Source organism: Episyrphus balteatus, chromosome 3 (assembly GCF_945859705.1).
Source record: "Episyrphus balteatus chromosome 3, idEpiBalt1.1, whole genome shotgun sequence".
Lineage (NCBI taxonomy): Eukaryota > Metazoa > Arthropoda > Insecta > Diptera > Syrphidae > Episyrphus > Episyrphus balteatus.
The window spans coordinates 88,251,507-88,265,615 of record NC_079136.1 but is presented as its reverse complement, the minus strand read 5'-3'; the positions used below and the strand labels follow the sequence as shown (position 1 = coordinate 88,265,615).

At 43.5% G+C, this 14,109-nt stretch overlaps 2 protein-coding genes across 4 annotated transcripts in view; one reads left to right on the top strand and one right to left on the bottom strand.

The window, feature by feature from the left end:
- Positions 1 to 897, bottom strand: part of LOC129913103 (HEAT repeat-containing protein 5B) — a 28,197-nt gene extending 27,300 nt beyond the window's left edge. The window contains exons 1-2 of one of the 3 annotated variants that reach the window (XM_055991596.1): positions 836 to 897; positions 688 to 719 (exon numbers count right to left, since the gene is read on the bottom strand). The gene's annotated coding sequence lies outside the window, so the exon portion shown is untranslated. The other 2 variants (XM_055991597.1, XM_055991595.1) reach the window with 2 other exon arrangements.
- Positions 898 to 12,568: 11,671 nt separating this feature from the next.
- LOC129914414 (putative glutathione-specific gamma-glutamylcyclotransferase 2) lies at positions 12,569 to 13,661 on the top strand. The gene has a single exon (XM_055993661.1). It carries the CDS (start codon positions 12,645 to 12,647, stop codon positions 13,587 to 13,589), a length of 945 nt encoding a protein of 314 aa, XP_055849636.1. The 5' UTR covers positions 12,569 to 12,644; the 3' UTR covers positions 13,590 to 13,661.
- The last annotated feature ends 448 nt before the right edge of the window (positions 13,662 to 14,109 follow it).

The following is a 14,109-nucleotide window of genomic DNA, read 5'->3' as shown; positions in this document are numbered from 1 at the left end:
TTTTATAGGAGAGCAAAAAAACAAAATCGTTTTGAAGGCATTTGTATGAATTTTCATTTTCTTATTTGCTAATAAAATAAAAACTATGAACTTTAAGGGGATTCTGAGTTTGAGGAACGGTAGGTATTAGGTTTGTCTAACAGACGGCATTCAAATCTAATTTTCAGAAAATTTGGAGTTACACACTTTTCTGGTTTCACCGACGAAAAGCAACATATAATTATAATTTGCTACGACACGAATGTAGGAAACTCCAAAAAAGAATGAACACTAACCCAAATAAGTAAAAACAAAAAACAAAAAAAAAAAAAAAATTAAAAAAAATTGTTAATTCGGTGTTGTGTTCATCGTAATAGTTCAGTGACTTTTTCATTTTGTGGCTTTGCTTCCGGATGTATTTTATTTGATAAATAACAACTTAAAATATTTATCATAATAGAAAAATGGGATGGCTGATTTTTTTTATCGGAAAATAAGCTTTTTCATTCTATGACCCACTTTTTAGTTTATTTTGTGTAAAATATAGATATTTTTGTGTTTCTATAGTTAAAAACCTTTTTTTTTTAATTTATATAAATCGACATAAATTTTATTTATATTGAACTTTAGTTTTCTTTTAAGAAAAGAAAAGATGAAAATTTGTATTTTTTTTTTTCAAGCAAATACATAAGTAGGTACTGAACTTACCTTTTATAGATAATGATCACAAGAAAGAAAAACTATTAAAAACCGTCCATTTCAGCGAATTTTACACAGTTTTCAATAAATGAATATATAAGATGGTTTTTGTTAGTTGAATTGAATTAATTTGATTGATAAACTTTGATAAATTCACCTTAAAAATGATTTTTAATTCACAGAACAAAACAAGAAACAAGTTTTTTATTTGGGAAAAGTAGACATTTTGAAAATGAAGCTGATGACAGCTAAAGTGACAGTTTTATTTTTTGTGGATGTGGATTCTAGAGTGTGTTCGGAAATGAGATTTGTATGTAAGGCCTAGTACGCATTTGAAGCGAATCGAAATTTTCCTTACAAAAATAGAACAACGAAATCTTGACCGAAATTTAATTTGTTTTAAGGCCTGGTACGCTGTTCGCGCTAAATTTTAGCCTTAAGCCTGGTACGCTGCTCGCGCTAAATTTTAGCTCCCATACAAATTATCGAAAATTTTTAGCTGAGCTAAAATAAATCCCATACAAATTATCGATAACTTGTATGGGAATTTTATCTCCGCTAAAATTAAGCGCGAACAGCGTACCAGGCTTTAAAACTTATTTTCTGAGGTATTTTCTTGAATTTTTTTGATTGTATTTTTATTATTTTGATTTTGACATAGTACTCGATGGTATTTTCTCGTTAACATGTCCGCTCTGTTAGGCGCGTCTCACAAAGAGAAAATCCCTGAGAGATCCATTGTCATTTTGAATGAGAGCAAAACAATTTTTTTGAACAAGTTTCGCACATGAATTCAATTTTTTCAAATCCAACTGCAACTTCAAACAACTGCTGCAACTTTTCTTCAAACATTCAATTCATAAACAAAAAATGCCAACGCCAAGACTGAAAACTTTCGTACGTCTTTCCCCCCAAAACCCTTTCGTGTACAGTGTTGTCTGTGAATATATGTGAAAGCCACCACGTTGGTAAATGACGTTAACACGCACACATTTATAGATTCACGACATTCACCACAAATCGGACACGAACACAACTATAGGTTCACGACATTCACCACACCTCGCAGCTTTTAGGCAAACGTCAGTTGACCGCCGAGTTTCCAGTTTTGGTATTTTTTGTTTATGATTCAACTGGGGTCGAACTACGGCATACGTTCGTTAACGTATGGTTGCTATGCTTCCTTATTTGTTTCTACTGATTAAATAGAGAGAGCAATAGTCAAAACGTTAACGTATGATCGTTTTTAAGCCAGAACTATAATTGGCGGATGGAGTCGGATGCTAATGTCAATTGTTGTTGTTTTCCATAAGTTTTCATCCGTCGAGTGCGGTTGCGAGCGCACTCGTCGGATGAAAACTTATGGAAAACAACAACAATTGACAGTAGCTTCCGACTCCATCCGCCAATTATAGTTCTGGCTTTAAACGTCAGTGTCGAAGAATTGGAGCACGACCAGTAGAAGCACCTTTATGTATTAATTGGACAATTATTAACCGTTTTATATTTTATATTGTTCGAAGCACAATTGTGTAAAGGAAAAACAATATTAACAAAATTCAGGTAGACTCTTTTAAAATACTTGGAAAGTGAAAGCGAAATAAATAAAACTCGAGATCAAATAAAAAAAAAAATTCGATTTCATTTGAAAGAAGAAAAAAAAAAATTATGTAAATTGTTACCCTTCAAGCAAACAGGTCCGACCTCGGTCCGAATCCGATCCACCAGAGGCGGAGCTGAGTCCGACTTCGGATCAGAAACTGGTAATTTTGGCAAACGAAATTTTCACAATAAATACAATATAAAATACAATACATTTTTTTCATTTTATTTTATTTGTTGTTGCTGCTGTTGTTGGTGTTTCTTTAGATGCCCAATTGCATGTTTCACCTTCTGCCTTTTTCTTCATCATTAGAGATTACATCTACAACACAAACAGAAACACATCACTTTAATCCAAACACTTTGAGCGATATATACAACATACCTTTTTTTGTTTCCATATTGTTAATAGTTTGATATAATTGTTTATAATTATACTTATATTTTATTAACAACGACACGAGACACGACGCGACTAAACACTTCAACAAAAAATAACAAAATGACGCTTTTGCTCTTGTTGGCTATGTCTGTCTACTTTTTTTTCCTTTTCTCATTTTTCACCACGATTCTCGTTCGACTTTGTGTTCATACACAAAAAGTTGCAAGTGTGTGAGTGCAAGCCCTATTTTCGCGGTCTGAGGTCGGAGTTTCTTTGTTGAACTCAGTTTTCTTGCTTGAAGGGTACCCACTGAAAATCGTCAATTCATAGCTGTCAAACTAAATAAAAAAAAACAAAAATTATAGGTAGGGGTATTCACGATCCCATGGGACATGACAAACATAGGGCATGACCCACATGGGGCATGACCCACGTTGGACATGACCCACGTGGGACATGACCCACGTGGGACATGACCCACGTGGGACATGACCCACATGGGGCATGACCCACATGGGGCATGCCCCACATGGGGCATGACCCACGGCATGACCCACATGGGACATGACCCACATGGGGCATGACCCACATGGGGCATGACCCACATGAGGCATGACCCACGTGGGACATATCCCACATGGGGCATGACCCACGTGGGACATGACCCACATGGAGCATGACCCACGTGGGAGATGACCCACGTGGGACATGACCCACATGGGGCATGACCCACATGAGGCATGACCCACATGGGGCATGACCCACATGGGGCATGACCCACATGGGGCATGACCCACGTTGGACATGACCCACATGGGGCATGACCCACATGGGGCATGACCCACGTGGGACATGACCCACATGGGGCCTGACCCACGTGGGACATGACCCACATGGGACATGACCCACATGGGGCATGACGTAGGACATGACCCACATGGGGCATGACCCACATGGGACATGACCCACATGGGGCATGACCCACATGGGGCATGACCCACATGGGGCATGACCCACATGGGGCATGACCCACGTGGGACATGACCCGCATGGGACACGACCCACATGGGGCATGACCCACGTGGGGCAATGACCCACATGGGGCATGACCCACATGGGGCATGACCCACATGGGGCATGACCCACATGGGGCATGACCCACGTTGGACATGACCCACATGGGGCATGACCCACGTGGGACATGACCCACGTGGGACATGACCCACATGGGGCATGACCCACATGGGACATGACCCACATGGGGCATGACCCACATGGGGCATGACCCACACGGGGCATGACCCACGTGGGACATGACCCACATGGGGCATGACCCACGTGGGACATGACCCACGTGGGGCAATGACCCACATGGGGCATGACCCACGTGGGGCATGACCCACATGGGGCATGACCCACGTTGGACATGACCCACATGGGGCATGACCCACATGGGGCATGACCCACGTGGGACATGACCCACATGGGGCCTGACCCACGTGGGACATGACCCACATGGGACATGACCCACATGGGGCATGACGTAGGACATGACCCACATGGGGCATGACCCACATGGGACATGACCCACATGGGGCATGACCCACATGGGGCATGACCCACATGGGGCATGACCCACGTGGGACATGACCCGCATGGGACACGAACCACATGGGGCATGACCCACGTGGGGCAATGACCCACATGGGGCATGACCCACATGGGGCATGACCCACATGGGGCATGACCCACATGAGGCATGACCCACGTTGGACATGACCCACATGGGGCATGACCCACGTGGGACATGACCCACGTGGGACATGACCCACATGGGGCATGACCCATATGGGACATGACCCACATGGGGCATGACCCACATGGGGCATGACCCACACGGGGCATGACCCACGTGGGACATGACTAACATGGGGCATGACCCACGTGGGACATGACCCACGTGGGACATGACCCACATGGGGCATGACCCACATGGGGCATGACCCACATGGGGCATGACCCACGTTGGACATGACCCACATGGGGCATGACCCACGTGGGACATGACTAACATGGGGCATGACCCACGTGGGACATGACTCACATGGGGCATGACCCACATGGGGCATGACCCACGTTGGACCTGACCCACGTGGGACATGACCCACGTGGGACATGACCCACATGGGGCATGACCCACGTGGGGCATGACCCACGTGGGACATGACCCACATGGGACATGACATACATGGGGCATGACGTAGGACATGACCCACATGGGACATGACCAACATGGGGCATGACTACGGTGACCATCCGTCCCGGTTTAGCCGGGACTGTCCCGTATTTCAACAGCTTGTCCCGGGTTTTTATTTAAGAAACCCGGGACGTATAAGTGTCCCGTATTTTGAAATTTGTCCCGTGATTGTCCCGTATCTGCACAAAAACAGCTCCCACATGGGGCATGACCCACATGGGGCATGACCCACGTGGGGCATGACCCACGTGGGACATGACCCACATGGGACATGACATACATGGGGCATGACGTAGGACATGACCCACATGGGGCATGACCCACATGGGACATGACCCACATGGGGCATGACCCACATGGGGCATGACCCACACGGGGCATGACCCACGTGGGACATGACCCGTATGGGACACGACCCACATGGGGCATGACCCACGTGGGGCAATGACCCACATGGGGCATGACCCACATGGGGCATGACCCACGTGGGACATGACCCACGTTGGACATGACCCACATGGGTCATGTCCAACGTGTCCGTGATTGTCCCGTATCTGCACATTTTCTGATTTTTGTATTCAAAATTTTAAAAACTTTTAACGGAAATCAAGAAAAAACAGTGGTTGGTTAGTTTAAATTAAAAGTTTTTCTAATTTTTCCGATAAAAGCATTAAGCCTAGTACGCTGCTGAAGCAAAACGAAAATTTTTCTAAGTCTAAAAACTCTTTTGGCAAGAAAAATTACTTTGACAGTTAAATGTCAGTGACAAACGATTGAAGACTCTCCAAATATTCTAACACAGTTAAGAATTTCGTTTGTTTTCGAATTTCCTTGTTCTGGTTTTATATGAAAATTTTTGTTTTACCTCAACTAGGACTAGGTTTTAGGGCAATTTGCTGAATCGAAACTTAATTAAATTATGTTGAACATAAACTCTTATTCCCTACTTTTTCCTCTGCGTAAACTGTCACATAAGGATTTATGTATAACTTAAATATTTAAGTTTCGATTTAGCAAACGGGTCTTAGTTTTTAAAATTTTCTGTCAATTATTTAGTTCCAGCTTGTATTTGTAAAAATGAAAAGCCATATCAGGAAAAGTTTTTTCGAATAATGAACAACATACGGTAGAGTAAAGAACCCAGCTAAATTTCAAAACTTTTAAGCACATGTTAAAAGTTTATTAAAGATTATACAATTTGAAAATCATTTAAAAAAAATAAAATGTTAAAAACAGCTCCCCGATTTTGATTGAAAAAATATTTTTTTTCGAAGTTATTAACAGTACCTATTATAAATCCGCTTTCTTGATTTCGTAAACAGCTTAAATGATTTCAACGGAAATGCTCCCATCAAATCATTTAAGAAATCATAATATCAAAATAAGGAAAAATTATGAAAACTCATTTTAAAAAAATTCAATTTTTATTATTTTTTTTTTTTTTTGAAAAATCAATATTTTCAAAACGATCCAAGGAATTTTGTATCTGTCCCGGGTATCGCTTCTAGAAATATGGTCACCGTAGGCATGACCCACGTTGGACATGACCCACATGGGGCATGACCCACATGGGGCATGACCCACATGGGACATGACCCACATGGGGCATGACCCACACGGGACATGACCCACATGGGGCATGACCCACATGGGGCATGACCCACATGGGACATGACCCACATGGGGCATGACCCACATGGGGCATGACGCACGTGGGAAATGACCAACATGGGGCATGACCCACATGGGGCATGACCCACGTGGGACATGACCCACATGGGGCATGACACACATGGGAATTGACCCACATGGGAATTGACCCACGTGGGACATTACCCACGTGGGACATGACCCACGTTGGACATGACCCACGTGGGACATGACCCACATGGGGCATGACCCACGTGGGACATGACCCACATGGGGCATGACCCACGTGGGACATGACCCACATGGGGCATGACCCACGTGGGACATGACCCACATGGGGCATGACCCACGTGGGACATGACCCACATGGGGCATGACCCACGTGGGACATGACCCACATGGGGCATGACCCACGTGGGACATGACCCACATGGGGCATGACCCACGTTGGACATGACCCACGTGGGACATGACCCACGTGGGACATGACCCACGTGGGACATGACCCACGTGGGACATGACCCACATGGGGCATGACCCACATGGGGCATGACCCACATGGGGCATGACCCACGTGGGACATGACTCACATGGGGCATGACCCACATGGGGCATGACCCACATGGGGCATGACCCACATGGTTCATGACCCACATGTAGCATGACCCACATGGGGCATGACCCACATGGGGCATGACCCACGTGGGACATGACCCACATGGGGCATGACCCACATGGGGCATGCCCCATGTGGGTCATGCCCCATGTGGGTCATGTCCCACGTGGGTCATGTCCCACGTGGGTCATGCCCCATGTGGGTCATGCTACATGTGGGAGCTGTTTTTGTGCAGATACGGGACAATCACGGGACAAATTTCAAAATACGGGACACTTATACGTCCCGGGTTTCTTAAATAAAAACCCGGGACAAGCTGTTGAAATACGGGACAGTCCCGGCTAAACCGGGACGGATGGTCACCGTAGTCATGCCCCATGTTGGTCATGTCCCATGTGGGTCATGTCCTACGTCATGCCCCATGTATGTCATGTCCCATGTGGGTCATGTCCCACGTGGGTCATGCCCCATGTGGGTCATGCCCCATGTGGGTCATGCTACATGTGGGTCATGAACCATGTGGGTCATGCCCCATGTGGGTCATGCCCCATGTGGGTCATACCCCATGTGGGTCATGTCCAACGTGGTGGGTCATGCCCCACATGGGGCATGACCCACATGGGGCATGACCCACGTGGGGCATGACCCACCACGTTGGACATGACCCACATGGGGCATGACCCACATGGGGCATGACCCACATGGGGCATGCCCCATGTGGGTCATGGCCCATGTGGGTCATGTCCCACGTGGGTCATGCCCCATGTGGGTCATGCCCCATGTGGGTCATGCTACATGTGGGTCATGAACCATGTGGGTCATGCCCCATGTGGGGCATGACCCACGTGGGACATGACCCACATGGGGCATGACCCACGTGGGACATGACCCACATGGGGCATGACCCACATGGGGCATGACCCACATGGGGCATGACCCACGTGGGACATGACTCACATGGGGCATGACCCACATGGGGCATGACCCACATGGGGCATGACCCACATGGTTCATGACCCACATGTAGCATGACCCACATGGGGCATGACCCACATGGGGCATGACCCACGTGGGACATGACCCACATGGGCCATGACCCACATGGGGCATGCCCCATGTGGGTCATGCCCCATGTGGGTCATGTCCAACGTGGTGGGTCATGCCCCACGTGGGTCATGCCCCATGTGGGTCATGCCCCATGTGGGGCATGACCCACCACGTTGGACATGACCCACATGGGGCATGACCCACATGGGGCATGACCCACATGGGGCATGACCCACATGGGGCATGACCCACATGGGGCATGACCCATGTGGGTCATGCCCCATGTGGGTCATGCCCCATGTGGGTCATGTCCCACGTGGGTCATGCCCCATGTGGGTCATGCCCCATGTGGGTCATGCCCCATGTGGGTCATGCCCCATGTGGGTCATGCCCCATGTGGGTCATGCCCCATGTGGGTCATACCCCATGTGGGTCATGTCCAACGTATGTCATGCCCCATGTGGGTCATGCCCCATGTGGGACCCACGTGGGGCATGACCCACATGTGGCATGACCCACATGGGGCATGACCCACATGGGTCATGCCCCATGTGGGTCATGCCCCATGTGGGTCATGCCCCATGTGGGTCATGCCCCATGTGGGTCATGCCCCATGTGGGTCATGCCCCATGTGGGTCATGCCCCATGTGGGTCATGCCCCATGTGGGTCATGTCCCACGTGGGTCATGTCCAACGTGGGTCATGCCCCATGTGGGTCATGTGCCACGTATGTCATGCCCCATGTGGGTCATGCCCCATGTGGGTCATGCCCCATGTGGGTCATGCCCCATGTGGGTCATGCCCCATGTGGGTCATGCCCCATGTGGGTCATGCTACATGTGGGTCATGAACCATGTGGGTCATGCCCCATGTGGGTCATGCCCCATGTGGGTCATGCCCCATTTGGGTCATGTCCAACGTTCATGCCCCATGTGGGTCATGCCCCATGTGGGTCATGCCCCATGTGGGTCATGCCCCATGTGGGTCATGCCCCATGTGGGTCATGTCCCACGTGGGTCATTCCCCATGTGGGTCATGTCCCACGTGGGTCATGCCTCATGTGGGTCATGTCCAACGTATGTCATGCCCCATGTGGGTCATGCCCCATGTGGGACCCACGTGGGGCATGACCCACATGTGGCATGACCCACATGGGGCATGACCCACATTAATTATTTTGTGAATCAAGCTCACAATATTAAGGCTTGGCCACACCGGAGGGTATGCGGTATAGCGGTAACGATATTTGTACTAAAAAAATTCCACACCTGAACGTTGATGTGTCAGTTTGGAATTTTTTTCATACAAGTACCCTCACCGCTACCCGTACCGCTACAGCATACCCTCCAGTGTGGCCAAGCCTTTAAGGCTTGGCCACACCGAAGGGTACATGCGGTAGCGGTACGGTTACTTGTATGAACAAAATTCCAAACTGACACATCAACGCGTTCAGATGTTTAAAGGCTTGGCCACACCGGAGGGTACATGCGGGAGCGGTACGGGTAATTGTATGAAATAAATTTCAAACTGACATATCAACGTTCAGATGTGGAATTTTTTTCATACAATTACCCGTACCGCTACCGCATGTACCCTTCGGTGTGGCCAAGCCTTAATTTTTTTCATACAATTACCCGTACCGCTACCGCATGTACCCTTCGGTGTGGCCAAGCCTTTAACAAATTCAAATTTTCATATAATTTTTCGTGTTTTTTAGCCTAGTACGCAGCTGAAGCGAAACGAAAAATTTTCAAGTCTCCAAATTCGACAACGAAAATGCTAACGAAAAAATATCATCGAGTATTCTGCCAAAGTCAAAATTAAAAAAATTCAAAATTAGTTTAAAATCAAGAAAAATCAACAGAAATTAATTTTTAAAGCAAGAAATAAATGAATTAAAAGTGTAAAAACCGTCAACACTGCTCTTGGAGTCAAGAAAAATGCACAGGACAGCTAAAAGTAAGTGACAAATGAGTGAAAACTATCCAACTATCGCTAGAGCTGCGTACTCAAGCCTAGTACGCTGCTGAAGCAAAATGAAAAATTTTGAAGTCTCCAAAGTCAACAGCGAACATGTTAACAAAAATACCATCGGGTATTATAGCAAAGTGAAAATTATGAAAATACAAAAAAAAAAAAAAAATTCAAAAAAAAAAAACATCAGAAAATAAGTTTAAAAGCAAAAACAAAACAAATATAATTTCGTTCAAGATTTCGATAACGAAATTTTGTATGGAAAATTTCGTTTCGAAAAATGTTCAAGTCTCCAAATTCAACAACGAAAATGCTAATAAAAAAAGGCTTAAAACAGAAATATTTTTACTTTTTTCAACTTTTTTAAACCAATTCCTGTTTGGGTACTCTGAAATTGTGCATTTTTTCACAAAAAAGATGGCGGCGTGAGAGAAAACAATTTCCCATTCTTGTGAATTTCTGGCCGAAGAATTTCTTCGAACATATGTACCAAATTTACCCAGATTTTACACCATTTCATGAATATCCCCTATAAAAATATGCCTTTGAAATTTTGAAATTTTGAACTTTTGTACTTTTTCACTTTTTGAGTCATGGATTTAGCTTTTGTAAAATAAATGGACATTGAACCAGTTGCTGAACCACGAATTAAATATTTGTACATCTGGTCCTAAACATTTTTCGCTCCGCTTCAGCTGCCTAAAGGCTTGACCAAACTAAAGGCTTGACCACACCGAAAGGTACATGCGGTAGCGATACGGGTAATTGTATGAAAACAATTCCAAACTGGAACATCAAAATTCAGCTGTGGAAATTTTTTCGTACAATTACCCGTACTGCTACCGCCATGTACCCTTCGGTGTGGCCAAGCCTTGAAGGCTTGGCCACACTGGAGGGTATGCGGTAGCGGTACGGGTAGCGGTGAGGGTACTTGTATGAAAAAAATTCCAAACTGACACATCAACGTTCAGGTGTGGAATTTTTTTAGTACAAATATCGTTACCGCTATACCGCATACCCTCCGGTGTGGCCAAGCCTTGAAGGGTATATGCGGTAGCGGTACGGGTAATTGTATGAAAAAATTTCCACATCTGAACGTTGAAGTGTCACTTTGAAATTTTTTCAAGGCTTGGCCACACCGGAGGTTATATGCGGTAGCAGTACTTGTATGAAAAAAAATCCAAACTGACACATCAAAGTTCAGATGTGGAATTTTTTAATACAAATATCGTTACCGCTACCCGTACCACTGCCTTGAAAGGCTTGGCCACACTGGAGGGTATGCGGTAGCGGTACGGGTAGCGGTGAGGGTACTTGTATGAAAAAAATTCCAAACTGACACATCAACGTTCAGGTGTGGAATTTTTTTAGTACAAATATCGTTACCGCTATACCGCATACCCTCCGGTGTGACCAATCCTGAAGGGTATATGCGGTAGCAGTACGGGTAATTGTATGAAAAATTTTCTCATCTGAACGTTGAAGTGTCACTTTTACTACAGGAAATAGGGAGCTGAAAATGGGTCATCTGAGAATTTTTGGAAAGGATTTGAATATGATATTTCATATAAAGAGGCGCATTAAGACGAACAAAAAATATATTTTTTTTGTCTCAAAAACATGTGGTTTGGCCGCCATTTTGAAAAATGCGTTTTTGTAATTTTCTCGGCTCCTGTTTATTGTAGAATGGATTTTTTTGTTTTGTTTTGTAGAAGAATGTATTCTTAAATTTTTTTATTAAATAATTTTTTTTGTAAAGATTCTCTATAAAAAGTTATTACGGAAACATGTAAAATTTTCGGTGATGATCGTGATTTTTACACTTTTCTTCAGTTAAGGTTCATCTAAGCGAAATAGATCTCATAACATTGATACAACTCTAAATTTCCTACATTTTGGTATATTAAGTTTTCTTGTACGTCCAAAACTATTTCAGTTATAACCTGACGAAATCAATATTTTGGTTGGCTACAATGATAATTCTGGTGAAAAAAATTAAACTTTTTTTTTGCAGAAGAACCAAAATATACTTTGCGTCTTAATGCGCCTCTTTATATGAAATATCATATTCAAATCCTTTCCAAAAATTCTCAGATGACCCATTTTCAGCTCCTTATTTCCTGTAGTAGTACCCGTACCGCTACCGCACACCTTTCCGGTGTGTTCTTTCCTTAATAGGCTACCCGAGTCTACACCTTTTCATGAATATCCCTAGTATGTTTTGTAAAAACAAAATTTTTGTTGTCCTGTGAACGTATAGATACCTTTACGTTCCACAAATATTCTTTCTACTCAAAAGTGTAGTCGACTTTTAGGCACTCAGTTTTCTTCTGTCATTTCTTACTTCATTTTTGACAGTGGCAAAATTTTCTTCAAAATATCAAAATACAAAACAAAAAAAAAAGACACATGACACAAATTTTCTCACAAAATTCAACATGTCTCAAAAAGAAAATAAACAATTCAATCTAAATAAATGTGATAATTTAAATAAACTTCGTGATATTTTACTCCAAATTAATTGTGCAACAAAATCAATTCAAGTTCCACTAGAATCACACGCTCAAGAACTATTTGCAGAGTACTTTCAGTCGTTGTTTACATTTTACGATGAAAAATTTATCAACAAGAATAAAGGTTTACCAACCACAGAAGCATCTGCCATTCCTCCAACAGATGAGGATCTTTGGATTTTTGGTTACGGCTCATTAGTTTGGAAGGCCGACTTTCCTTATATCGATAAAAAACAAGGTTATATCGAAGGTTATCAGAGACGTTTCTTTCAGCACAGCATTGACCATCGGGGAACACCCGAGAAGCCAGGAAGAGTTGTCACTCTTATACCCTCAAATGATAGTCAATCAAGGGTATATGGTGTTGCATATAGAATAGCTAGAGACCAGAAGAAAGATGTTCTAGCACATTTGGACTATCGTGAAAAGAATGGCTATGAAAGGAATACTTTGAGATTTATTGAATTCAATTCAAGTGTAACTTTTGATATAATCATGTACATTGCCACAAATGAAAATGATTCATTTGCTGGGGGCAATGATGATGATTTGCAACCGATTGCCGATCAGATTTATACAACTGCCGGTCCAAGTGGACCAAATCGAGAGTATTTGTATTTTTTGGCCAATGCAATGAGAGAACTTTTCCAGGGAGTGGTAGATGAGCATCTGTTTAAGCTCGAAGAGCTGGTAAAGCGACGCGAAAGAAAAGATGAAATGCTGGCTGATGTGATTAAATCGAAAATTCTTAAGATTCTAGAAATTCAAGATATTGACGATGCTGTTGAAGAATTTAAAGAACTATTAGCCAATTGTAATCAGAAGACATATTTAGATGAATTAGTTACTGACATTCAATGTGATAGATGAAAGCATAATTAAATCAATTACTACATTTATTATAAAAAAAGAAATTAAAAGACAAACAAATAATTTTTTGCTTTATTTTACTTCTGAACTTTTACTATTTAGTTAGGTACTACATGTTTAGTTATGGTACTGGCATCTGACACACAAAGAAATACCGTAGCCGTACAGGTACAACTGCTGTACGTTAACCTGTAACAGTAAGTAAAGGTCTGTGAGTCAGCAGGCTATCAGTCTGTAAGTTTGTCTATCTCAGTGGTGGATCTAGAGGGTGGTCGTAAAGGTCTTTTTGTTTATTGATAAGAATCCAATAATCTAAATCTTTCAAAAAATACTTTTTCATAAACCCTTAAAACTTCTTAAAATAATTAATAAATGAATTAGGATCGATTTGGCATTTTTTCTCATTTCCGACGTATCGATGAATGAATTTTTGGCAGAATTTTTGATTTTATATCTAGAAGAATATTTCATTGTTAAAATATAGGTAACACAATGGAAAAAAAAAATAAAACGGAAAAAA

Coding starts and splice junctions, on each gene's coding strand:
- LOC129914414 (XM_055993661.1), top strand. CDS start 12,645: ATGTCTCAAAAAGAAAATAAACAATTCAATCTAAATAAATGTGATAAT.